Source organism: Scomber scombrus, chromosome 22 (genome assembly GCF_963691925.1).
Source record: "Scomber scombrus chromosome 22, fScoSco1.1, whole genome shotgun sequence".
NCBI classification, from domain to species: Eukaryota; Metazoa; Chordata; class Actinopteri; order Scombriformes; family Scombridae; genus Scomber; species Scomber scombrus.
The window spans coordinates 10,543,082-10,569,702 of NC_084991.1; the positions used below are offsets into that span (position 1 = coordinate 10,543,082).

Sequence of the window (26,621 nt, forward strand, 5' to 3'; positions counted from 1 at the left end):
GGCTGGCTTGAAATTGGAAGCCTGCTTTTGTCTAAGTGTCTGAAATCAAGGGCCACTTGTTTTAAAAATAACTCAGTGTGAATTTAATGTGGTAAGTGGGCCACTGTTATCACTAAACTGCAATACTTTTCATCCTAGAATAAAGTGTGTAACAGGTGTAGCAACTAAGGGATGTAAGTGAACAGTCAGTTGCAGCCTACGACAAGCACATTCAGTCTCAACAAATCAATCGATATGACTGTGAAAAACATTGACTCAAACTCAAGCACCTAAACTTTGTTTTATAAGACTTACTGATGATAAAACCTGGCAAGGGGAAAAACTGTGAGAAGGATTTATGGCGCCTCTGTTACCTTAGATGATGCTGAGGCCCACCAGCATTGATATCATCATTCCATTCACATTCCTAAGCTCCTTTTTGTAAAAGGTTCATTTCAAGAAGTCATGTAAGGTTATCTCAACTAAGGTACAATCCCAGCCATAATGAAGCTCAAGCACTGAGAAGAATAATAAGAGATGGGATGCTAAGCTGTGCCCTCAGTTTTTAGCAAATCAGCTCTTACTCCTACATTTGCCATGTTTAGTGATGTCTTGCTTAAGAAGCTTGTTTGACAATCCTCATATCATGCATTAGGACACTCGAGGGAGATAATATAGTTTCTGATGTGAGATTTGATGAGTAAAATGATTTATTGAGTCCACATCAAAGCATAATACATCATATCTTAGCTTATAACTTTAGTATTTCCTGTATGAGTGTACAGTTTTACCGTACCTCCGCTGTCATGTTGATTTAGAACACATTCATGTTTCAGCTAAATGAATAGGCCTCTCTACAGCAGTGATGCGTTCTTTACTCTCCCTTTCTGTTGCAGGCTAGGTTCTGTCCTTGGCTCAACCTGCCCCCAAAACGAGTATACATTTGCATGCATTAGCTCTCTCCCGTGGCTTGCCTGCTACCCGCTGTGCCGTCGAGTCTGATTAATGATTTGAGTGTGCCACTTCTCTCAGCAGCCGAGCAGGCCGCCTGCCTGCGCTCACATCAAACATCCAAATGCAGGCAAAATTTAGAGTTTCATTTGCTGAAATAAAACAAAAACATATGCTGGTATATATGCAAATACACAAACATAATATGCACAGTTACTATATAGTAGTAGTATAGTTAGTATACTGCATGTGCTTACTATAATGTTTGTTTGAATGCATGCACATACATAAATGCACATACTGCTGTATGGCATACAGGTACATATTGGACATATCACAGAACGCACATCTCATTCTTATGCATTCTCTATTTGTAATAAGAAACTAATGAATGAGCATTTTCTGTATAAATGAACACACTCACATGCAGAGAGAGTTGCCTCAGGCCATCGCATTTTAAATATCACATAACTTTTTCAAAGACACTTTTGCTCAGTAGTTCCCATATTACCCAGGAGTTCACCACATCTAAAATGCAGCAATAAAGGCATAAAACTTGAAAATTACCCTTGTATAACCAGAAATTGGAGAGCACAGAGACAGTTTCGTGAACCAGGACAAAAGTCACTTTATTCACCATGTACAATAATTGCACATGAATATGTACCAAAGATACTGCTAAAGTAGTATCACACACTCATATGAAGTGAAACTGCAACGTTAAAAAGGGGCTATATGTTAGAATTGTAGTTTTAAACATTCACAAATTAACTGAAATCAATAACACTAAGTAAAGAAACATTAGTTCTGATGTTATGTCAAAGACATCTATATATTGTGTTTCAAACATATCTGTAACGGGTATGGAAGTGGTAGGACCCAAGTGCAGTACAACACCAGGGAGCAGTTTGAAAACAATCTTTATTGTACAGTCAGCAAGGTAACTTAACAGGTATTTGGCAGAATGCGTAGGGGGGCAGGCTGGGCTCAGGGTCACCGACGACAGAATAGGCAGTAGGTAAGGTAACGCCAGTAGCACTAAGAGATGAGGAGGTTGACCAGGCAGGAGTCTCTTGGCTCTCCTGACAAGACTGAAACCGGAGGACGCCACACAGCCACAGGCAGACAGGCACCAGGAAGTAAACAGGCGATAATCGTGGTCAGGGATAGAAGGCTGTTGCGTTTACCGGGGCAGAGACAGGGAGAATTGGTCAGAGGCAAGCCGAGTCGATACCAGGGAATGAGTCCATGAGAAAGTGTTGGAAGGTCTGGCATAGAAGTCGAAGACAATCTGGAAAGGAGTGAAGAAACAACAGGAGTCTATATACTGGCTTGATTACAGATGGGTTGCAGCTGAGTGCCCTGGTGAACAGATGAGGTGGGTGTGGCTGACTGGCAGGAGTAGAGCAGAGGTGGGGTGAGTGGAAATAAACCAGAGTGGCAGGTACTAGAGATCAGAACTGTGATCTACAAAAGTTAGCATTCTAGCCAGCTAGCCCCGACCAGACGTGTCTTGTAATTCCACTTTATACCTCAAGAGACAATAGTGAGTCACTAGCATCCAGTCTACCCTCAGGGCAGTGCAACCTTTCTTCTAGATTAGATTTTTCTTCAATTGATATTGCTATAATACTTACTCAAAGTCCTCGTTGTTTAGTTGGCCAGCTAACAGGGCAGTAATGCACTGTAAGACACCACACATTTCTGGTGATATTAGCTGCCCCCAATTGCTTTGGAGTGTGGAGTGTGAATTCAGTTGGCCAATTCTTACATGTACTGTAGCACCTTTTTAAAGGGGACGTATCATGCTTTTTGTGAATTTCTGTTATTTTTATATTGTTATGATGACGGCTGTCTAAGTTAAATGTGATAAAAGGGTTAGGGTTAGGACAAAACCTGAGGTAAACTAAGGTAAAAATGCTCCCTGAAAGCCAAAAGCACTGAACAATTGGTATACAAAGTTGCCTCTACTTCGTCTTCATTGTTTGTGCATGCTCACAAACAGGCATCCACTCCATAGTCTTTGTTGCTATGGTTGTTCCATGGATAGTTTGCATTGTCCACTCACACATTTCGGATCGGATTCGGGCTCGAACATTCATGCTTGAGTATTTGAGAAGTTTCCAGTTTGAGTAAAGATTGAGGGAAAATATGTAATCCTACTACTACTACTACTACTACTACTACTATTGTCTGTTTACATAGCCTCCTGAGCTGCTGGAAGTTGGCCGAGGTGCAGCTCCTGGAAGCTAACCAATCAGGATTGGGTTCATTGTGGTGGGAGGGGGGGCTTACATAGACGGGCGCTAAAATGCCTTGTTTCAGACAGAGGCTGAACTGACTATTTGCATAGGGAGCGAGTATTATATAAGTACAGTGTTGTTTAAGCTGTAAATGATGCAAAGATATTCTAGTAGAACTCCAGAATATAGAGATCTGGAAATGTCCCCTTTTCAATGCACGGCAGGAGAATAGTTTTGGACATATTGTATCCTGCACAGAAGACTGTAGCCTACATGTAATTTTACAAAAACACATTGAGCATTAAATCTGTTTGATTCAAGAGGCTTGGCATACAGAGCAGATGCAGCTGGAGAATGAGGGGGTGGCTACTGTCCAACAGTGCATTGGACCAGTGTGCCATGACACAGCGTAACTGAGTAGAATGACATTTAAAGTACCATTTTAGCAGTATTTACTCCGCTATGTAAATTGTTGATCTATTTTATTAAATTATAAGATTGATGGCAATAAAATAGTGTCCAGTGTGTCACAAAGCTATTACTGTGTGAACATCATTAACGACTGCCATTATATATAAATTTGCTGCTATGAATTAATCTTGTTCCTCATTTACCGTCAAATTCACATTTTTGACAGTGGAAACACATGCAAAACACCAGTATCATTAGTACAAGGTTTGTGTGTGTTATGTGACTAGGATGTTGAAACTGAGAGGGCATAGTTCTCTAATGTGAACAAAACAAACACACAAATGAATATGCTGCAGTTCAGATATACATCATGGGGAGTGTGTAATCTGCTTTTTTTGTCCTCCTTTGTGTGTTTGTTTTATATCTGTAGCTGCGTGGGTGAATCCTGACAAATTGACCAACCACGGCGGTCATTTGGAACAGCAGCACACGCTGCTGTGTTTATTAACTGTTTGACATTTATTTCAGGGCAGAGGATGGGAGGATAGAAGAAAAGAGAGGGAGAGAAAGAAGGAGGGAGTCAGGAAGGACTGATGGTAAGGGAAGGTTAGGGGTAGTCGTGGAAACCCTCCATGCGTCGACCCATGCGTGAGCTGCCATTGGCGGAAAGCTCACCGCTGTTCCTACTAAGAATTGCATTGTCTGGTGCGCGGAAGACACCTCTCACGTGCTCTCTCTCTCTCTCTCTCTCTCTCTCTCTCTCTCTTTCTCTCTCTCTCTCTCTCTCTCTCTCTCTGTCTCTCTCTCTCTCTCTCTCTCTGAGTCAAGCTGTCTCCCATAAGCGATGCAGAGGCTGCTTGTTCGAATGGAATCCCCATCCCCATCTCCCACCCCCCCCTAGTTTTCAAAATGAGGGCAGAGAGAATATCAGAACAAGAGAGGGAGGGAGAAAGACAGACAGATTTGATAACACAAGTCACACAAATACATTTATTTTCTGACTCCTTCACTTGCCTTTCTGTGGCTGTGTTTGTGGGCGCATTGTGGAGGTAAATGAGTATTCTGTTATTGTCACTACCACAGTGGTCACATCTCATTTCCCCTGTATTTACATACAGCGCACTCAGCTAGCCAAGCTCGCTCTTCCCACATTTCCAGTGTGGTAAGCTTGGACTGAATTTGAACCCTCTGTAATGGCGGTAAAGATACCTGTCTGTCTGTGAAGGTCTCTGAAAGGCTACTGTTGTATCCTCAGTGAGAGCTGATAATACAGCAACAAACAAACAAAAACAGAAATCAGCAGAGGAAAATGGTCCTTTAGCAGGCGCTCTTTAGGTGATGACTGAAGAATGTTACACAACGTTGTCATGGAAATAGAAACTGATCTGTTACCATGGTGAAGGACTCATTTAGCTGAGCATTCCAGTCATGGAACACTCAGAAATGTACGTCTCTTAGCGCTGTTCACACATAAAACACACTCTCATTCCCAGTGATCAAGCATCTGCTACAGAATAATTATCATGGATCCAGCTCCAAGGATTCTTTCCATCCATTCTAATTCAGTTGTACAAAGCCGCTAATCTTTTGCCATCCATCTTATTTTGCATCAAAGGCCTATTTGATCAAAGAATAATTGGAATGACACATCATACAAGACCTTACACTTTTATCATTATCTACTCATCAGAAACGGATGAAAAAGCAGAGATGTTTGTAGTGAAGTGAATGAAAGGCAACCTGAGGTCTTTGTTGATTCTGATGCAAAGCTTTGAGACTCGACCTGCCAGTCTTCAAAGACGACCTCAGGCCATGTCACCTTCCCATTCCTTCAACATTCTGTATGTATCAGCTGGATTAAACTGTACCGGTACGTAAAGGGTGTAAAGCTAATTTATTTCTATGTATCTTTCTTTGGTCCTCACGGGGAAAACTGGGTGGTGCATGTATACAATATGTCCATGCGTGTCTGTTTTTTTTTTTTGTACAAATGTATGTGTGCGCTTTATCTTATGTGTGCACATAACCAACAGCAACACAGAAGGCTACAAAGCAAGGAAGGAAAGAAAAAAAGTGGGACTGGAAGAAAGAAAGGCAGGGAAGTGAACGAAATCCAAAGCATCTCTTTTCTATCGATTCAATGCAAAGACAGTCACCATGGCAACACGGCAGTCTCACTGTAAGCGCCTTTCCCTCCTCCTCCTCCGCCCTCTTTGCTCTGCTCGCCGACAAGGTATACTGGCATCCACTGACGCTGAGCAATTATGACATGTTTTCTCTGATGGAGTACTTCCCATTCATTTCCCTAAGTTTGTCTGAAGCGTTTAATTCACTGACCCAAATTACATTTGTCATCTCTGCCCTCAAAAAGAGGGATAAGTTCCCTAAAGGTTAATGGTTGAAGGTTGTATGTAGTATGTAAGTATATGATTGGGGTTAAGGAGGCAATGTGCATTGTTTATGTGTAGGAGCAGGAAAAGAAAGAACAGGAAAAAGAGAGGATGTCAGAGAGAGAGAGAGAGAGAGAGAGAGAGAGAGTGAGAGACAGAGTGGAGAGGCACTTATTCACATAAGCTGACAGCAGCAGGCTGAGGTGCTGTTTCCTCTCGCCTGTCACTCAAACTAAAATCAATTGGTGTAAAAAGCAATGAGGGAAACTGGACTTAGGCCTGCTCTCTCTCTCTCTCTCTCTCTCTCTCTCTCTCTCTCTCTCTCTCTCTCTCTCTCTCTCTCTCTCTCTCTCTCTCTCTCTCTCTCTCTCTCTCTCTCTCTCTCTCTCTCTCTCTTTTTTTTATCTCTCTCTCACTCTCTCACACACACACACCACTCCCTTTCCTACTTTATCTCTCTTTTCCCTTATTCTTTTACTGTGCAGTCAAACGCACGCGCGCACCCTGACACACACACACACACACACACATATACACACACACACATATACACACACACACACACACACACACACACACACACACACACACACACACACACACACACACACACACACACACACACTTAAAGTATACCACAGACACCCATCCTCTCACATTTCACTAGCCTGGTAGCTAGTGAACCATAACAGGCCTGTCTTCTTTTACTCCCTCCTTGTTAGCAGAGGGAGAAAGAGAGGATGGAGAGAGTTAAAGGGAAAGAATAAGTGAGAACTACTGTACATTTTTGAGAAAGAGAGCCTTTACTCACATATGTGTGAGATCATGCACCTCAAAGAGAAGAGGATTATAGCCACTTCCCAAAGACGTAATTTCAGCTCAATGAAGAGAGACTTGATTTAGTTTAACTGATTATTACAAAAGACTTTCGCAGCAATCGTAATTCCTCTCCTTTTTCAACCAAATTTTGATGCATTGTAGGCACTCTCTCCTTTTCTCTGCCTTTATCTGGCTGCTTGACACTGTTCATGAAAAAGGGTTATACACAGGTCAGACACTGCTCTTGTGTTACTATGGTAACTGTAAGGTTAGTATAGTAAGAGGACTCTCAGCTTACCTTGGTATATATTGGCATGCCATTGAGTTTGCTGATCTCAGTAGCAAAAAAGCAATAATGTGATTGTCAAGTTGAATATTTCATAAAGTGACAAAATGAAGACTATATTATGAAGTCATTCATCCCCCATCCAAGACTTCTACTCTGAGCAAGATATGTTCTTAAGAGCCCATCCGACATGACTGAAGATTCTGACTGGTTACCTTTGTTTGTAAACGTTGGGCCTCTGTCACTGCGACTGCATATGTTCCAATCACGGAGAGAAAATGTAGCTGACCTCGCGAATGCCTGAATGTACTTCCATATATATCTGATGATCTCTCGCTCCACCTGGCTAATCCAAACATGATGCTTCATGTTGTGAAGTACAATTGTGGGATTCGAAATATTGGTGGTCACCATATTCTGTATTTATCTCCAAATAAAAATTAATAAATAAAGTCACCGGACACGGGATTTGATACAGAGTGTGTCACCAACTGCAAAACCACTGCAGCGTAGTGTTTAACCATAACGCCACGCAATTATACACCCATCAGTTGTCACAAGGTGATAAAACAACTGTTGAAGTAAAAATGATGTGTGCACAGCCACGATTTTCAAAACACCTTGGCCAAATGAACTTGTGACCACTGTTATTGCAATGATAGCCACCTTACAGGTCCATCATGTTGTTGGTGTGGTCCTTGCTAGTGAAGAGTAGCTTATTAAGCGTATTTTCAGGAGCGAGACCCCGCCACTACTGCAACGCCTTCGGCCATTCCTATAAATACCACCTAGATTTCTCCTCCCCTTCCGCTCTTGTATTCTGCGCCCCACCCTGTTTTTTCTCTTCCCTTTTCTACCTTTCCTCCATAGGGTCATGGGGGGGGGGTCCTCGCTGCCCGAGTGCTGCGGCGGACCTTCTACGAGCCTCCACACAATGCAGTCGGCAACAGAAGAACTATACTCATCAATCGTTTTCTTAATAAATCGTTCAAGCGCATCATGTTGTGGGTGTGGTCCTTGCTAGTGAAAAGGTTAAATGGTAATTGTAATGTTGCTGGTTTTACTGTTACTGTCAATAAAGACTTAAAATGGCAAAAGTAATCTCACAACACATCTTTTCTACTACAAGCCAGATTAATTTTGATGTAGGTATTCCTTAGAAGAGGTGTTCTCTAGAGGATTACTACTGGTGTTTTTGCAACCTTCCGTAAGGTAAAATATACCCATAACTTATACTTACACCCAGCATAGGACTGTGCAAATCCAGAGTCAATTCAATCAATATCCTCATGTTTGTTTGTGATATTATAACCTTTCATCCTCCAACCACTATAATAGGTAACAGGAGATGGTAATTGATAATAGCATTGTGTCTTTCTGTTATAGTGTGTTTATGGATTAGTGGTGTGTTTGTATTAATCAGAATGGGGACAAATCTTTTTTTTAGTTGTATGCTGTGTTTATTTGAGTATAAGTGTATTTGAATTTAAATTGCCAGAGAAACATGTATTTTTTGAGGGGAGAGGGTAGGTCAACTAATTCATGACAAACCGAAGCATCCAGCAGAATTGTTTAATAATAACTAGTGCTGAACTCCTTTTATAACCCAGACAAAAAGAGAATTTCATTTTGAATGGGGCTGTTCCTGGGCGAGATAATTATACATCATTTTGTGAGATGAACCATTCTCAGATGAGCTTAAAAAAATGAGCAGGATGATGAGGTTACCAGAGTTTGGCTTTGCGCCGTGGATTGCTGCATTTTAAAAAGTCTGGCTTGTATCTTGAGTGGCTGTGTGTGCAATTGTACACCTAAATCATTTTTACACAAACTGAAACACAAACTCCCACAACATCCAATGAACTGCAATGACCTCCGGTAAAAGTAGTTGCACTCAAATTGCTTTTTGAAGAATGTAATTAAGGGAAAAACTGTGACTTTAATACCTTTTGGTGTGTTATAAGACAATTTATGTGCTGCAAAACTATGGTGCAATCCCTCTCTCGCACACACACACTCAAACCTCAATGATGAGATAACATACTTCTGTATAGAACATGTCCTTCCCTATTTCCTTATAAGCTCTGGAGGCAAAGACATTGTTAGCAACTCCCATGCTGTACTCTGAGTTTGTGTGTGTGTGTGTGTGTGTGTGTGTGTGTACGCACATAAACCAAAGCATAGCAGTGCATAAATGAGTGTGAGCTGTGGGAGTGATCTCCCATTGGGAGTCCTATAGAGAGAGCATTAATCAGACCCAGGAGACCCTAGGCTCAGACAGAGCCTTCTACAAGGCATGTGTGTATGTGTGTGTGAGATGCAGGGTGGCAATGTTCAAATGACTGCGTTTGACAGAAATCCGGTGAGCAGGTGACACACAGCAAGAACAGCAAAAACAAGATGGAAGTGTGTCAATTAAATACCAAAACAGTTAAATACATAAACACGTGTGTTGGGCATGACGGTAAAGGACCTTTTTCATGAATCTGTTTACCACCTCTATGCATGGGAAATGATGCTTTTGAAGAATTTGTGTCACCATTAACAAACATGTTTGATTCTTCCTGAGAGGTGTGAGGTATGCTGAATGCTGATGTGCACATTTGTGTGTGTGTGTGTGGATAGATAATAGGCTACCAGAAGATGGATTCGACATAGACTCCATGCATGCAAGTCATTAGACAACAACTTGCACTGAGGACTTTAACATGGTGTTAAATTGACCAGGTGATTTAAGTCATACACGCTCACATGCACTGAACATACGGAGAAAGAAAGATGCAGACCTGTGCTGATGATTTACAGGTGCAGAGCTGTAAAAATCGATTGGACTAAGGGTCACCTCATACACAGCAGCAGTGTACACATCTCATCCCTCTATGTGTCTCATCCTCTTTTCTTTACATCCCCTTTTCCTCCAATTCATCTGTTTAGCATCTGGTTTTATTTACTATACATTCCCTACTTTTGTCCATTTCTTCTTTCCATCTGCTCTCCCATTGTTCTTTCTAATACCTACCTATTCTTTACCTTTATGTTTCCATGTGGCTGGCAACTTCTCATAAATAACACACACAATTGCAATCTTCTATTCTTTTCCATCTTAATCCTTCTCCCCAATAACTGGTTTTCTATTCCATCTGTTTTGTTCTGTCCTCCTTTCACCCATTCTGTCTTTATCCTCTTTATTCCATGCATATGCGTGTGTGTGTGTGTGTTTACAGTCTGTATTTAGTAGTCAAAGGGATTACTGCTGGGCACATTGGTAAAATGAAGAGGACAAGATATGGGAGGGTGAAGTAGGGACACAGACAAGAAGAAAATGAGAGGAAGTGGCTGACAGCAAGTTATTTAAATAAAGGATGGGTTATTAGACACACCTTTTAATATAAGGTAATTGAACATTTTAAGTTTCAAAAAGGCGGTAAATTGCAGGTCTTAGACTTCAGATCCTGAAATTGCCGGAGTGTATTTAAGTACTCTACTTCATTTCAGAATTGAATTCAGAACTTTTAAATGTGTTGCATTGAAGATTAGTGAGATGAAATGCATTTTGAGTTGTTTTTATAAGCCTCTACCAACACTTGATTCGATCCTGCAAAAATAGCTTGTGAAGATCGTTGGAGGACATGCAAGGATAATATTGAGTGAGAGAAAAACACAAGCAGGAGAGGGGAAAAAAACACAAGTTGAAATGAGAAAAAAGATTAAAGCAGAGTCAAAACAGAGAGACAGATCCTGCTCTTTGTGTGACCTTTCCCTCAAAAAGAGAGATAGAGAGAAAGAGATGGCTCTGTGATAAAAAAAAAAACCCATCCGTGTGAGCGTGGCTGCCAACAATATGGTGGTTCTCAATATGGTGCACTCTTTGTGCAATCCAAACTGCCCACACACAGCCATATAACACAGTAAACAAGCACACGTTATTGTGCATCTTGATAGAAACACACGCATTCTACACATTCTGCAGCATCTCACACACCCATACGCCCACGCACACCCACACAAGGCACTGTTGAGCATAGACACACATGTGAGGTAAGGCTTCACACACAACACGTACGACACGCAGGCACAAAACATGACACAGTTTACCTTGGCTCCAGTTTCGCTGAATGAATCACCCCCAAATCTGTCCCTTCTGTCTAAAACCCTTACCCTCAAAATCCTATTCCGCTGTGAGGAGCAGGCAACAAAATCAGTGGATAATGTTGTTTTACGTTCCTACTACAGAACAAGGTTACACAACAAACACTGACCCTTTTTTTTCTTCCAAAAATGACAAACTGCACTGTGCTGTTTTAGCTTTCAAAATGTATTTTTTAAATATTGAAATATGAATTAAATTGACGTTGGTAATGATGTTTAAATAGGCTCAACACCGTGAATGCACATTTTTAGGCTTGTTTTGTAAGGGGTTCAGTAACGTACAAAAGAATGTCAATAGCTTTACAAGCCCTTCCACGTTCAATTTCCATTTCACTAGTCTTATGGGAGCCTGAGGGCCTTTGAAATGAACAGACACCGTGAGCTGTGTCTGAGTGATTTAACTCTTTTGTAAGACCAACATCACTGAGGGAATGAGAAAGGATCCATAGAGAGAGAGAAAGAGAGAGGGGGTGAGTGAAAGAGAGTTATATGGTTCTGTCAAATGTTGCTCTGACATTTAGGTCAGGCCAATGCTCTAAATGGCATGCAGACAAATTTACTGAGGGCTTTCGGAGAGGCCGACTGCTTGTCTTCTGACTGTCACACACGTAGGGCCTGCCTGGTCATCTCGAAAGCTTTTCTTAACCCTTTTGCTACAGTACTTCCATTGGCTCCACTTCATTTACCTACGTATCAGTGCTTGTCTTTAACTAATCTGAATAGCAGCTTCAGATTTTTTTATTTCATATATATTTAGTTTTATATATTTAATGAAGTGATTTTGTTGTTTAAAAAATACAAGGTCACTTTTCCACTTGGCTCATTGTTCCTCTACAACAGCAGGAGGCTCTCTTGGGAAGTGCTGATTTCCCATTGAAGTTGTACAGTTCTCTAAAACTGTAATCCACTCAATTGCTTAATTTGCACAGTTATTGCATTTACACCTCTTTCAAAGATTCCGTTCATAAGGGATGGTGCTGTTTAAAGTCGGTCTAAAAAGGCTTTTACAAGCTTGCCATACAATACATAATTATAAAATGTATTTCTAAATTATTTTAAGAGTTTAATGTTAATGGCTAAATTTTTTCCAAAATTGAGTTTTTGTGTTTTTATTAGCTATCACCCCAGTTCATCAGACACTACATCAGCAAGTGATCACTAGACGCTTGTGACTATACGTCTTTTCATGCATTGTTATGGCAACAGCTTTGGTATAATTCACTTACTGTCAACTGTAAAACTGTGCAGCTGTAATCAAACTTAAGAGAAAACCTTCCTCTGTCCCCCAAAGTGCCCACTTTCAAGAGAATGACAGAAGCACAGCTGCACCACTCAAAGGTAAGTAAGGTAAGCAAGGGTTAGAAAATTCAAGGTACTCCCATATAGGTTTCAATATTTAGTCTTCAGCCCTGTGCAGTACTTAGGAACTGTTTTTAATCTTAATAGAAAAGGGCAACATAAATGTCCTCTGCCAGTCAGGTGTTAAAATCTTTTAGCTATTTTGGCATTAAACAAGCATGTCTGCCTAAGAAAAACTACATGTGTCCTAATGTCAGTCACCCAAAAATGGCATATTGTTATGTTTGAGTGACAGATACCATTAACTGTTTATAGTAATTATGACCTAGAGCAGTGATGCAGTTGAGATGACGTCTCTACTATATGTGGACACATTTCCAAATTCATGGATGGAGGCTATAACCCAACAGTGGACTTTTGACACAGGACACCACTGTTCATTTCCCGTTTCCAACCGCGAGTGTGACATTTCCAAATGGGTTGACACAAGACACCACTGTTCGTTTTCCGTTTCCAACCGCAAGTGTGACATTTCCAAAGGGGTGTCAGGACAGACAGATGAACGCCCCCTAACCTTGTTTCTCTAACCTTAACAAAGTGGTCAGTTTAAACCAAACCACAATCTTTGCCTAAATCTAACCAGACCCTAATCGTAGCATTGTCACATCATAAAACATCATTATTTTCTAACAGTGATTTGTTACAGTTTTGGAAAGCACAGACAAATTATGTTGTTCAGCCAATTGCTGGTGATTGGGGTGCCAGATTAGAAAATGCTCTTATGTATCATTCTGCGGTGCATGGTCAAACATAACACAACAAGGTTCATGTAGAGCCATTGCTATCCCAGCCACACACAGTACAATCACAATGTAAACAAACAGCATACTGTGACATCAGAAGTAAAATGCCAGTAATGAATTTTATTCTAATATCACCATAAATAAAGAAGAGAGTTTGCAAGGAGTGAGTTATCTGAAACTGTAGGAACAGAATAATCTGGGCATTGTGTCTGCAGGATAGTTGTTTTTGCTGCTCACTGAGGGATTCCATATTGTCTGCTTTTGAGATAAAGAGCCTAAAAAAGTAGGTTTCTAGCCTTGAACATATCGCCTAATAATGTCTGCTGGCTAGGATGACAGCTGACAGAGAACAAAGAACTGCCCGGCACTGTCGTTTTTCCATAAGGTTCAGAAAGGACCGCCAAAGGCGCATTTTGTCAGGAATGTATTAGTTGGCTGAATTGCAGGACAGCACAGAAAAAAACAACTCATCATGATTCACTGCGCTGCAAAAAATGTCCATCTTAACAAGCCACTTCACCTGACACTTGTGCTATTTTTAAGTAAAATGGGGTGAGATTATGTAGGCTAATAAAAACAGTTAACCCAGAGTATTTGTCACTCCTGACATCCAGAACCCTTTTGCTTTTCAAAACCTTTTAGTCTGTCTCAGTTTGATTTATAACTTTGTTCTGACAAGTGTCACATAAATAGGATTTGTGATATATTATTCTTGATTCATTCAGGGCTGCTGGCTACCAAAATGCTCTCACCTATGCATTCAAAAAATGTGACTACACCACACCAAATCCCATGTTAATACAGCATTCTTTGACTGAAATATCCGCCCCTTCTCCTCCTCCTCTTCTCCTGCTAGTCTTCCTCCTCATTCTTTTCTCACACCTCCTCGTTGTGATGAAACAAACCCTGCCGACAGTACTAAAGATGACAAACAACTCTGTCATCTCCCGGTAATGCTGCAAATGAAAGCAGTGGAAGTAGGAGCCTTGTAACGAATGCTATAAAAGCCTAAGATATACTGTGCAGTGTTCTCTAAAAGTCGAATACATGCAAAAATGTGAAGGCTGATGTCAAACAAGAGATTTATATTTTGATGAAAGAGGCACATTGCTTCAATAAAGAGGTAACTTATTTCACTGGTAAACAATGTATTATTGGTATTGATTGATAGTATGTGGCTGCCATCAATCAGTTGTACCTACTGTCTTTAATCTGACAGCAAACACATAAAAATGTTAAGAGACAACCTGCAACTGTATGGTACTAGTCCACTGTTTTACCCTCATATGAATCCTCTAGCAGCCAGTATACTGCAATTAGTGCTGAATGGGAGGTGACGGTGTCCCACGCACACACAGCCTCCAAATGCCAAGTGGCAACAGCAGAAAGCCTGGCTGTCTCAGTGATGTAAGAGCCAGCGGACATCTGGGAATGTCGAGTCGCTAAGGGGAGTCAGAGAAGGAGACGAGGCTGAGGCAAGGGGGGGTGGGGGAAGGCACGAAGGTTTGGTGAGAGAGGGAGAGGTCGAGATGGCGAAGGGAAGGGGGGTGATGAGGCTGGCAGGGAGGCTGTGAAGGCAGAACGGAGTGATGGATGCATAAAAAAATAGTTGTTCTGTAGACTGGGGGAGAGTATGGACAATGCAGTCTGTCAGGTCTCCAATCCTTCAGCAGAGTGCCTCTGTTCCCCTCAGGCCTCACAACAAGGCCCTGCCTCATTTTGCGCTCTCATCCACTCACATACCATGTCCTCATACACCCTCTTGTCCCCGGCAGTGCACTTCACTGCACAGTGATTTTGCCACAGGGATAAAAATAGATTATCTGTTTGTTGCTTGTTCAGATTATTTATCATGCAAAATTACACGTTAAATTTAGTGTCAATGCAGATTGTGTCAAATATTGAATTGAGATGATCATACGATTCCTTAATTTTTTTTTTGTATGGACCAAAACCATTAACCATGATATTTGTGTCAGGCATAGTGGAAGTGTCATGGATTCTCTGAAAACTGGAGCTACAGTGCCATCTGCTGGAAAAAATGAAGCATTGCACTTTCCACTGTAAGCAAATTTAGTTGTGTTTTTATACTGTTTGCTGGTCAATTATGCTCAAAGTGCAAAAAATTAACATGAATGAATCTTATGTAGTATTTGCAATAAATTCTACACATAGAGCCACATACAACCAAAAAAGTTACGTTTAATACTCTATCCATTATATAATATTACTTCCTATTTTTTATTTGCTGTGAAATTATATACTAAAAACTGTCCCAAGACAGTGGGACAACAGTAGGAAGAAACAGTAAATGCCTTAATCTCTTGATGATTTGATGACTGCAACTGAGCCGCAAGAATGCCCTCCTGAGAATATCACTCACATGACAAGCGGAGTACTTATTATAGTTTGTCTCCCCTCACTTACGCACGTACACCGAAACACACACCAACAAATACACACTGTAATGTTATATACACACTGTAATGTGAGATGTGGGGAGAGGACAGCACCCATGTATATTGATGGACTCTCGTTTTAGTTGAGACTTGTATCACAAGGTTCAGGCTGGGATCCAGACATTCAATTAATTTGTCTTGCTCTGCCACCTCAGGAACCCTCAGTGACCTGATATGAACCAGGGTAAAAGTGATCCCATGCAAAAAAAAAAAAAACCTTCAAATCTTGGCTTTTTCTAAAAATGCATCTAGCACACTGTCCATGAAGTGAGAGGATTTAATTCTTCAAAAGTATCTGGCAAACTACTTTTAGTAATGTCTCACCTCACCAGTTTTTGTGGGATTTGTGGATATGAGCGTTTCCGAACAGCCATCTGGTTTTATAAACAGTGCAACCTTAACCCGCTAACCTCGCGCAGGACTGATTCCTTTATATGTTGGCATTTGATAATATGAAAAGTAGCCTTGCACCTTACTGTAATCACAACTTATCAAGGTTCTGCACTTGTTTCTCATTGTCTTCCCGTCACTGCTGCTTTTTGTCTGCACGTTACTGTAGCCGTGCCAAGTTTGAACTGTGCCTCTTCTGAGCTAGTACCCTGTAAAGAGTAGCCTTCTGCTGTGCCAACATTGGCTTTTGGCCAGTTTGATAAAGGTGCCAGCATGGGATTGCTGCCAGCTTACAAAAGGTCAGCATACCCCAGACAGGATCAAGTGACTTCTACTGAACTGCAGTGTCACTCAACCGCCATTTTAACATGTCACACGGAGGGACCTCTCTGCCTGTGGTGCACAATCAGATGATACATGTGAGGAGTGACACAACACCCCCACCAACAATCAAGGCCGTAGCCAGGATTTTTCAAATACCGAGGTCAAAAATGAGACTACAATTTATATGCCTCTGGTTGAATCCATGATGTATTTATACTGCTTTCTTGCTGTGCATTTCTCAATCATGGTCATTCTTGTGGTCCAGTTATTTCTTATCATTTCCAATTGTGCAACTTAAATCGATTCCTATTTCAGTATTCTACAACTTCCATGGTTGTATATTTAAAAGTGATAACTGTAATATATTATTTTCTTTGTTTGTTCTTAAAATGTGGAATGGAGCACGGCCTGCTGGGAAAGGGAGAAAAGGGCTCATCCAATGAATGAACAGTTTGCAAAATCGGGTCAAATCCAATTCACAAATGTAGACAACATATTTCTGGCGATTTCAAGGCTTCACTCCACCGCTGGCTATAGCCGGATACTTTCGTTTTGACATGGCAGGGGAATCTTCAAGTATGTGTCACATGACGGTCCGTTGATGCAAGGATAATTGTCTCGTCGGCTATTTTCACTTCACAATTAAACAAAACTTCAAGAAAAAAATACCGAGGACATGACCTCGGTGTCCTCAATGGTAGCTACGGCCATGCCAACAATTAAATGTCTATGTACATATGGTGCCAGAATGAAAAGTTCGCCAATGTCATTATCCCTAGCTGTGAGGTGCATTATGTTGTGAATGACGTTCATATTTTGTGTTTTATGCTTCTTTAAGGTTGGACATGGCTACTATGGCACAGTGACATCCATTACACGCTTGCTGTACTGTCTGTCATTCTCAGTACATGAATGTTCTCAGTACATACACAGGTACAGACATACACATCAACAAAACACCCATGGAAACATACAATATGGATTCATACAGGATATCCACCCACTGCATGAAAAAAAAAATATATAAACCATAATGACTTTCAAGCAAATAATCATATACTCATTACTGAAATCCCCTGATGCACTACATAAATAGTGCACTGGTACTTTTGCACACCTGTTGCGCTCTCCCATTTTAATCATCTGATCATTTTGATGTTACTGGATGGAGTTAATATATTCACCATACAGTGTCAAAACAGTGCTGACTATATAATGTTTTTGATTTAAGGGTTTCCTACTTCGTGTGTATCCATTTTGCAAAGGCCTCTGGTAAGACATCACAATGTCAAAATGTCAAAAAGGCTGAATTTTAACCTTTTGTATTATTAACTTGGTGATATACTGCCTTTAGTAAGTCTCATGAGGAGCAGGGATAAAACGGTCTGTGTGCAATGTGAATTTGACTTAATTCCAACCGCTGTCAGCAGGCACTAAAACTGGAACAATGAATGACTCCTTAGAGGCAGAGGCACGGATGGGAGCACGTTATTCATTTTAAAGACATGCTGCTGAGATTCACAGAGTTGACTCATCTGATAATCAATATATAATCCCACTGATAGAAATGTAACATCAAGAAAAGCCCAATGTTTACTTCCTAAAATGTCCTACAAATGTGATGAGTTTCTAGAAATTACTAAATTAGATTTGTAGCAATCTCCAAATCCCATAACAAAGAACATCAGATGGTTCCTCTGGTCTGTGAGGGGTGTCATCTTAGGGTTAGTGAGTTATCAGATGAGTAATACTGAACGGCTGCCAACGAGGATTATGACATTTTCCAATCATGTTTCAGATATTTATTTATGAATAATGACCAGACCAACCCCACTGAAGTCGAACAATTTTGGTGAAGTATTAATAACAGCTCACAATGCCTTAACAGTAACTTACAAATTTATACAAATGATAAGCATTACTGTTTAAAAAAGGGTTATGATTAGATGCTATCATATCATTTGTAAGCTTATAGAGAAGATAAGTTGTGTAAAGGATGCAAGAGTAATAATTATTAAGTGCTTTAAAAAGGTGTAAGTAGAAAATGATTAAGCAAAAACTAAAGTGGGATGTTAGACAAAAGAAAGTATGAAACGTAACTAAATAAAATGCTTAAAGATTTGAATGTATCTGAAAATACACCTTTAAATAGCAATATAGTATTTCTGCTATTGCATATACGCAGATGCCAAAACCTGAGTATAGTAAATAGGACCCAACAATTATTTATTGTCTCTTCTTGGTTGATTTTATTTCCTGTTGGTGGGCTCAGTATCTAGTACAATATAAACCATTGCACAGAAAGAATAAAAAATTTGGGATGTGTCTTTTGTTAGAGACCAAATAAATGTTTCAATTGTTTCTTTCATTGTGTTAATTTCTTTTATTCAAATAAAGCAAGGAAAGAGAAATCTTTCATATTGCCAATGCCCGAACATTGCAAACACCCTTAATCTACATCAATCAAACACATACTCACGTTGTTCCATTTTGTTGAGTACTATTGGGCCCATAAAACACAGCAAATATACACACAACATACACATACGTTTACACTCAATCTGCATCAGCTCAGATATTCAACTAATGTTCACAAATTGAATTAAATTTTACTGTATAATTTCCTAAATTAAATTTAAGATTGTTTGGAATTGGGGTTTCTTTCGTAGATTCCTCCTCTTTTTCACCTTGGGAGTCATAATTTATTCAAGGTGACAAGGGGTCACAAGTATACATTTCTTGGTTTTCAGGGGTCACAACCCAAAAAAAAGTTTGGGAACCACTGCACTCATTCACTTTGAGTTGGAAAAAACAAACACCCAAATATAAAATCACACAACCAAACACACACGTTATAAGTGCTGTATGTTGCATTTTGTTTGATCGCACCTCTGTCTAGCCTCCAATCATCCTCCCTGTGGCCTAACAGTTTGAATATACAGTATGATGATGTCACCATTGATTTGTCAATGATGTACTGATGTTAAAAAATGCCACACACAGCACCCTTTTAAGCCTTCCTTTCTCAACTCATCCCACCTTGTTTCATTGTAACTGGGTTTCTCTTACACTTATAAAACCACCAGCACAATGAAGATATATAGACTGCAAAGAATACTGGGAAATCATACAGGAAAATGATGATGAAGAATCCAGCCACTAAAAGGCCGCAGATTAGAACTCTGGTGATGACACTGAGGATGTATAATATACTCCACCATAAGAAACCATCGGACTCTTTTAATTTCTTAGAGGAGGGACTTGAATGTATGGGAGATTGGTGGTCTGATTGATTAAAACTCTCCCTGCGGGCTAATACGCAGCCTTCTATTTGGCTGCCTGTCTCCTGATGGGTGACTGATCTTTCCTTTATTTGAGTGTAGTTTCCCTGATCCTTTGGAGAGCTGAGAGTTTGGGCTGATTCAGTCAACGACTGCCTTCTCGGAGCAGATAAAGTGGGGTTGAGATCTTGACTGAGATGAGCACTTGAATCTGAATCTGTCTGTACTTTAAAGAGAAAGTGAGTTTTTTCTTTTTCGCCGAGTGACTGACCTGTTTCTGTTGGTGAGAATTCATTGCTCCTACTGACTAAGGTTTGCTCAAGGCCTTGACAGAGACTTAAATTAGGATCGGTTGGTAAGTCTGTCAAGGAGAATACACCTGAATCAAAAGTGTCATTGCAGTCTAAGTCTGAAAAAAGATGGCAATCATGAGTAATATCTAGTATATCTGTCAGCTTTGCCCCCTCTCCATCAACAATATTTGTGTCTCTATTAAAGGCCTGCACATTGCCTCTCTGACCAAACACATCCTCCCAAATCCCATTGACCAAGTCTTCTCCGAATCTGTCTATGAGCATCTCCTCTAATCCTGATCCTATCACTTCAAGTGCTACAGTATTTTCTGCCGTAATAGGGTCTTTTGTTCCCTCTGACAAATTTTTATATTCAACACGTGGAGAGTACTCAACTTCTGCTGACAACTCTTTCACTTCAGCGGGTGCATTCTCACTCTTCCCCTGAGGGTTCTCAACGTTTCCCATCAACTCCCCCACTGCTTCTATTTCCAGCTTTCCAATACTCACCCTCTCAGCTCTATCTCTCTGACTCATATCTTCCTCTATTCTTTTTAATGTCTCAGGTTGGTGTTGAAGCTCTGTTGAAGTGTCTTTCCTCGCTACGTTCTCCTTCGCGGTAACTTCTCTTGTACTTATTTCACTGCCTACATACTCTTTTTGACCCTTAATATGTTCCTGTGAATGAGTCCATCTCATTTCTAACACCTCCATCAGGTTTGGGTTGCATTTATCTTTTGGAGAAGGTCTGAATGTATCATGGTCATTGTCGAAAACCTGTTTCTCTTGAATTATTCCACTATAGCTCAAGTTTATGCCTTCGTCTGTCTGATTTGAGACTGATACATGTTCATCTATTTCAGATTCCTGTGCCTGTGTGGGGTCCTCCTCCTCTTTCTGAAGGCACAACACTTCCTCTGCTTCCTTATCTAAAAGCTGGATCATTTCTGCTTCTCCAATTAGTCTCTTTGTCTTTTCCCTTGTTGTAGAATCAGAAGTTTCCACCTCTTTCTGTCCAAATCCGTCCACGTCGCTGTTATTTGATGCTGCATCTTCACTCTCTGATTCATCCACTTTTGATTCACTTTCCATCATTTGGCTTTGCCTGATGTTTTTCTGACATGTTTGGTTTAGATTAAATTCGTCTGCATGTGACTGTGCAGGTCTTATTTCATTTTCATCATTTTCATTCTGCTTTAATGCGTTTTCCCCGTTTTGGTTCAGGCTGAGTTCCTTGCACTGCTTTTCATCTGCATACCTCTGGGAGATTTCACATTCTGGTCTAAATATTTCCTCTTCTTGAGATATTTTACTTTCCGTGCAGTTCGTTGTGATCCCTTCCTCCACTGCTTTTGTAGTCGCGGAGAACACAAACCTCTCCCCATCCTTTGTCCCCAGTCTGATTGTCTCCCTAAATGCCAGCGTGTCATCCATTGCATTGTGTGCTGTACCTGTAACCTCCTCTTCCTGGCTGTATGAAAGAGCCTGATCCAGCCCTGTTCCCCGTGAGATCCTATCATCAGCGCTGGCATTCTGAGACTCTGGCATTGCTGTCATGTCTGTTGTCTCCAACTCCCCTGAGCTTGTTACTAAGTCAGCTGTGTGCGGCATGGAGGACTCATTGCTTCCTATTCCTCCTGCTTCTCCTATTATTCCTCCTCTTTCTTGCTCCTGGATTGCTTGCTTGTGACACTCAGTTGAACTGTCAACGGAGCCCTCGGACACGGGCGTTGCCCCTCTGAGGCTAAATTCCTGAAGAGTGTCTGTAACAGAGTTTGTCTGTGACCTTTGAGATGCCTCCTGTGTCACTGTGTTGTCATCTCTTGGGCCACTGACACATTCCTCTGCTGGCTGTTGGTCTTCAGCGTTTATGGCAATATTAGCCAACGATGTTTCACGAGTGTCTGACAGCAGCTGACATGCAGCTGAGGTGTGTGCTTGTAAGGTGGTGGGTGTATCTGTGCCCAACTGAAATTCATCCTCCTGACTGCTTGCTACATATTGGGTTTGGGGCTCTTTATCATTTGGGGGAGACACCAGCATTGCTGTCTGCAGCCATTCTGACTCTGGAACACCAGAATGGTCCTTGTAGCTCGGCCCATGAAGAAATGCCTGCCATACATCGCACACAGAGGTTTCTTTACTAGTTGTTTCATCTGTACCGTTGAGAAAGGCCTCCCACATATCATCAACAGAAGGTTCCTCTGACGCTTTTGACATTTTAGCTCTTCCGGTCCAAATATCATCCTTGTCAGCAGTCCCACACTGCTGGGGTTTATCATCTTTCCAGTCCAATGTAAGCAGAGGAATCTGATGGTAGGTGAGTACCTGTGAACTCTCATTGGATGGTTTCTTTTGGCGTTTCTCGAGAGAGCTGGCAGAGTCATCCCACGTGGCTGATATCGGCTTCGGTTTCAGTTCTTGCTGCTTCCTTTGGAAGAGGTCTTGCACACGTGCCAAACGTGCCGCTCTGTGCCGTCTTCTTATGTTACCCACCTGACAAAAAGGAAAAAGGAAAAGGTCAAAGGTAGAGAGCCAAGAGTATGTGCTTGAACTATAACCAGAGGCCACTAGGACAATGATTTGCTTATTCTTTAAGGCCAACATGCATTTTAAATCCTTGTACTGGCTTCATATCAAACAATATTTGTTACACAAATAGAATTTCTCTGTGAGAGTCCATTCATCTTTGATATCTAACATAACGTGATGACAAGTAATAATGCAATGCACTGCAACATCACTGTAGCCTTAGCACGTGAGCATACTTTTGCTTACATCATCAGCTTTTATGCACATTCACAAGCAGGCTACATGCAGATTTATTATTAGTAGTCTGCACATCAGTGATTTCAGACATGTTCTCAAGTGTCAGGTCAGCTGACTCTCCATATCCTTCTAGGACTTTTTATTGGAGCAGTATAGCATAACAAAAAGACATCGGATAATTGGACGATGTTAAAGCATACAGACATTAGGACCTTAAGTCAAGACAGTACAACAGTTTACACTGAACTGGGAAGTTGAGTTTGGCTAGTGCTTGTGACATGTAGGATTAAGTGAGGTACGTTTGTAACAGGGGCAGCTAATGAGTAATGACAAAGAAAAGAGGGAAGAGACATGGTAAAGAGAATAGTAGTAATGATAATGATAAGTAATGATAAGGAGGTGGGGGGCCATGAGGGACCAGAAGACTTGGTCCAGTGATGGCAGCAGGGGCCCAGGACTTTCTGACTACAGCTTATATCAGCTGTTATAGACAGATAAAATGGTGTATATGTGACCAGTCAACAACTGAAAAGTATGGATTGATAGTTTTTTTGTGGCAAGCAGTTTTTACTGTCTGGTATTTTCTGCTTTTCAGACTCAGTACAGTCTGTGCCTCTAAAAGATAATAAATGCACCTCACCAAAGGTTTGAGTTCTTCATGGTATAATAAAGATTGTATCTCTGCACTGTCCATTGTCTTTCTGTCAGCTTCCACTGCTTCATGTGGGGCATCAGCTTCTGCAAAATGAAGAAACTCAGAAGGGTCAAAGCTGGCTCACACCTATACACACACACACTTACGGACACACACACACACACACACACACACACACACACACACACACACACACACACACACACACACACACACACACACACACACACACACACACACACACACACAAAGTCTACACACCTGCGGCAACTGTTGCTGTGTTTATGGTGTCCCTGGTCTTTTCCTCTGCACTTCCCCTCCTATGGTTCAAAAGAAAACGACAAAGAAACAAGAAACAACATTACATACTGTATAGCAAACTCACAGTTATGTTTTACCACACAGTACTGCTCCAGTATTTCTTTATCAGCTGTTTATATGCTGTATTATGAGTTTCATTCCAAAACATTACATTTGTTTCAGCAACTGTTTTATTTTAGAAAGATGCTACATTTTTCTGTCTTTTTTCATGGGTGTTTTTCCTCTGTTATATGGATATAAAGTATGTAATTGGTGATGTGTGAAATAGTCAAGCGCCACCCACATTGTCACCCTCTTTTCACACATTAACAGGTCTCATAATGTCTTAATGCTTCCAATTTTCGAAGCTTCATAAAACGTTATAATAAAGAAGTTGGAGATATCCTCAAGACTTGTATAATGTTTTACTGTTTTACATCTCTCCTGTACCGCACCCTGACAGTACTGGCCCTTTAATCATTATGATACATGATGCTGGTAGTTGTGCACAAAATAGATGAAATCCTTGTTTCCATGTTGACAGCATATATCAGTGCCATGCCTCTAAAATATGTGTGTGTGCTTTATTATCACATTTTCATGTATATACATGATAAGGAACTATTTTCCTTAAGCAGAAGAAAAGGGCTTTTTGTGGATTGGATAAAGTATGAATATCTGACTCCCATTGCCACAGTGAGACGTCATGGAAACCTGGACAGACACCTGACCTTAAATGGGCAATATGTGTTCTACAGTCCAAACATCCATTACTGAAAAGTTATATAACAGCTTTCTGTAAACAGACAGCCGGCAAGCAAAGCTAGCTTGTATTTGTACCTTATAAGAGTCACAGTTTAAACAGATTAAACAAATGTCAAATTTTGTCTCACTGGACCGATTTGAGTTATTTGGGGCGTTTGCTTTCTTGTTTGATTTCTGTAATCAAGCACAAACAAGAAGTAAGAAGCAACAGTAAGGACTAGCAAAAGATTTATTTTCTTGAAGAGTTTCCAGTGATAGTTTTGAATAAGCTCCATTTCAATATTGATTATGACATCTATTGTTGACATTCAAGAGTGACGTGCATTGGTTACTCAGCGGTGGCATGTTTAAAAAAAGATTCAGCATTAGATTCTCTCACCTGTTAGTTCTTATTAGACAGCTCCTCTTGCCCTTGTGGCCAGCACTCTCTTCTTGCACTTGAGGCCCCTGTGCCCTCTGGTGACAGAACAGCACGTAGTTCATGTCCTTGTTATTAGCCCAAAATGTGCCTACTGATGTTTCATAACGCAGGCAAAACTCCAGTCTGGTCCCCCCTTTCTCAAAGGGAGGAACCAGAGTATACATGAAGGCAAATGTATCCGTTTTTCTATCGCTGGATCCAGGCACATACTCTGCAAACAGGTCAAAGTAGGTTTTCCATTGATCCAGGGATATCCGAGCATAAACAGACTTATTGTAGCAGAGGTTGGCCACCTTGATGATGCCACGGAGTGTGGTGGTTCCTGGGAGAAGCCCAATACTCTCCAGCTCCACCATCTCTGCTTCTAGCCTCTGATCCAGCTCCTCTGGGGATGAGGGGGGTGTAAACAGGCAGGACATATAGAATTCCTCCAATGGATTTGTCGCCTCCCTCTCAAGGGCATCGATGTCCTCTGACTCTGCCAAATCAGCATTGTCAAACTCCTTGACTGACACCAGGTTGAGGCCAAATGCATCGGCAAATGACACCTTCCTCCGGACGACCAGTGGGGGCTCTTGTTCAGAGTCATCATCCGTTTCCTCATCTGTGGTGGAGCCCATGGGAGAGGAGGCCTCCATTTCTCCCTCTTCCTGTTCCCTACTTTTTACCTCCTCGGACTCCTCCATCATCCCCCTATCTTTTTTCAAGGGCTGAATGTACAAAGCCTCCATGATGTGCAATGGCCTGAGAGGCAGCTGTCTGCCCGTCCTACCGTCTGTCTGGCTTGGAGGGTGGCATAGACCAGAGTGCCCCCAGCCTGGCTGGAGTGATACTGAAGAAGGGAGAGCAGGGAGAGCAGGGAGAGGACGTGACTTGACAGATGGAGTTCGGTTACAGCTGAACATTGTGAGGCTGAGCCAGGCCTATTAATAGTACACATATAACTAAACGAGGGTAGGCCAGTTATCCCCTAAGTTATCCTCTCACAATATGTTTCCTAGTTACAAAAGAAATAAATGAAAACATTGCTTATATGATGAACTTTAGAGTCTACATTTGACATGTTTTGACAGAGACTTTGTATTTTTGTCAGATCAGATTTGAAAAACTTTAAAAGCAAACTAAAAGTATGCATTTTAAATTCACTGTCCTTTTGACATTGTGACAAAACACTATAGTGAAATGGCTGCTGTTGTATTGGTATGATACAATATATTCTGGTCTGTGGTAAGCTTGGTGGTCTGGTTTCTGAAAAGAAACTGTTATATAACTTTTTATTGAGCAATGTCTGATATCTGTGTGTATATATATATATATTTATATATCTTTGTCTGTTGTCTTGTAAATGTGTTTTTCTTCCCAATTGTGCATCATTTTATTACCCTGTCTGTCCAGACAGGCAGCTTCTAGCACAACGAACATGAAGCCTCTTTTGACATTAGAAGAAGCAGACACTAAATACCAATGCCTAACATTCATTAGCATGGAGTATTTGCTTTTATTTAGTGTCACTTTAAAAAAAAAAAAGTGTACCTATAGTAGCAATTATGAAGGTATTCTGACAGATAGTGGTCATGCACTTCAATGAAAAATGCCCTTTATGCATTGGTTTGGATTTATAAATTGCTTTGATT

General features: G+C 40.9%; 2 protein-coding genes across 2 annotated transcripts in view; both read right to left on the bottom strand.

Annotated features, from left to right (window-relative positions):
- The window catches only part of LOC134004672 (dnaJ homolog subfamily B member 9-like), a 435,649-nt gene that overhangs the window by 39,458 nt on the left and 369,570 nt on the right, over nt 1–26,621 (bottom strand). The gene's annotated exons all lie outside the window — the stretch shown is intronic.
- On the bottom strand, nt 1,849–25,718 carry ppp1r3aa (protein phosphatase 1, regulatory subunit 3Aa). Its single transcript, XM_062444223.1, has 5 exons — nt 24,946–25,718; nt 23,763–23,821; nt 23,487–23,584; nt 21,529–22,573; nt 1,849–2,221 (listed from the first exon to the last, which is right to left on the bottom strand). The coding sequence occupies exons 1-5, from the start codon at nt 25,716–25,718 to the stop codon at nt 2,142–2,144; spliced, it is 2,055 nt and encodes a 684-aa protein (XP_062300207.1). The 3' UTR covers nt 1,849–2,141.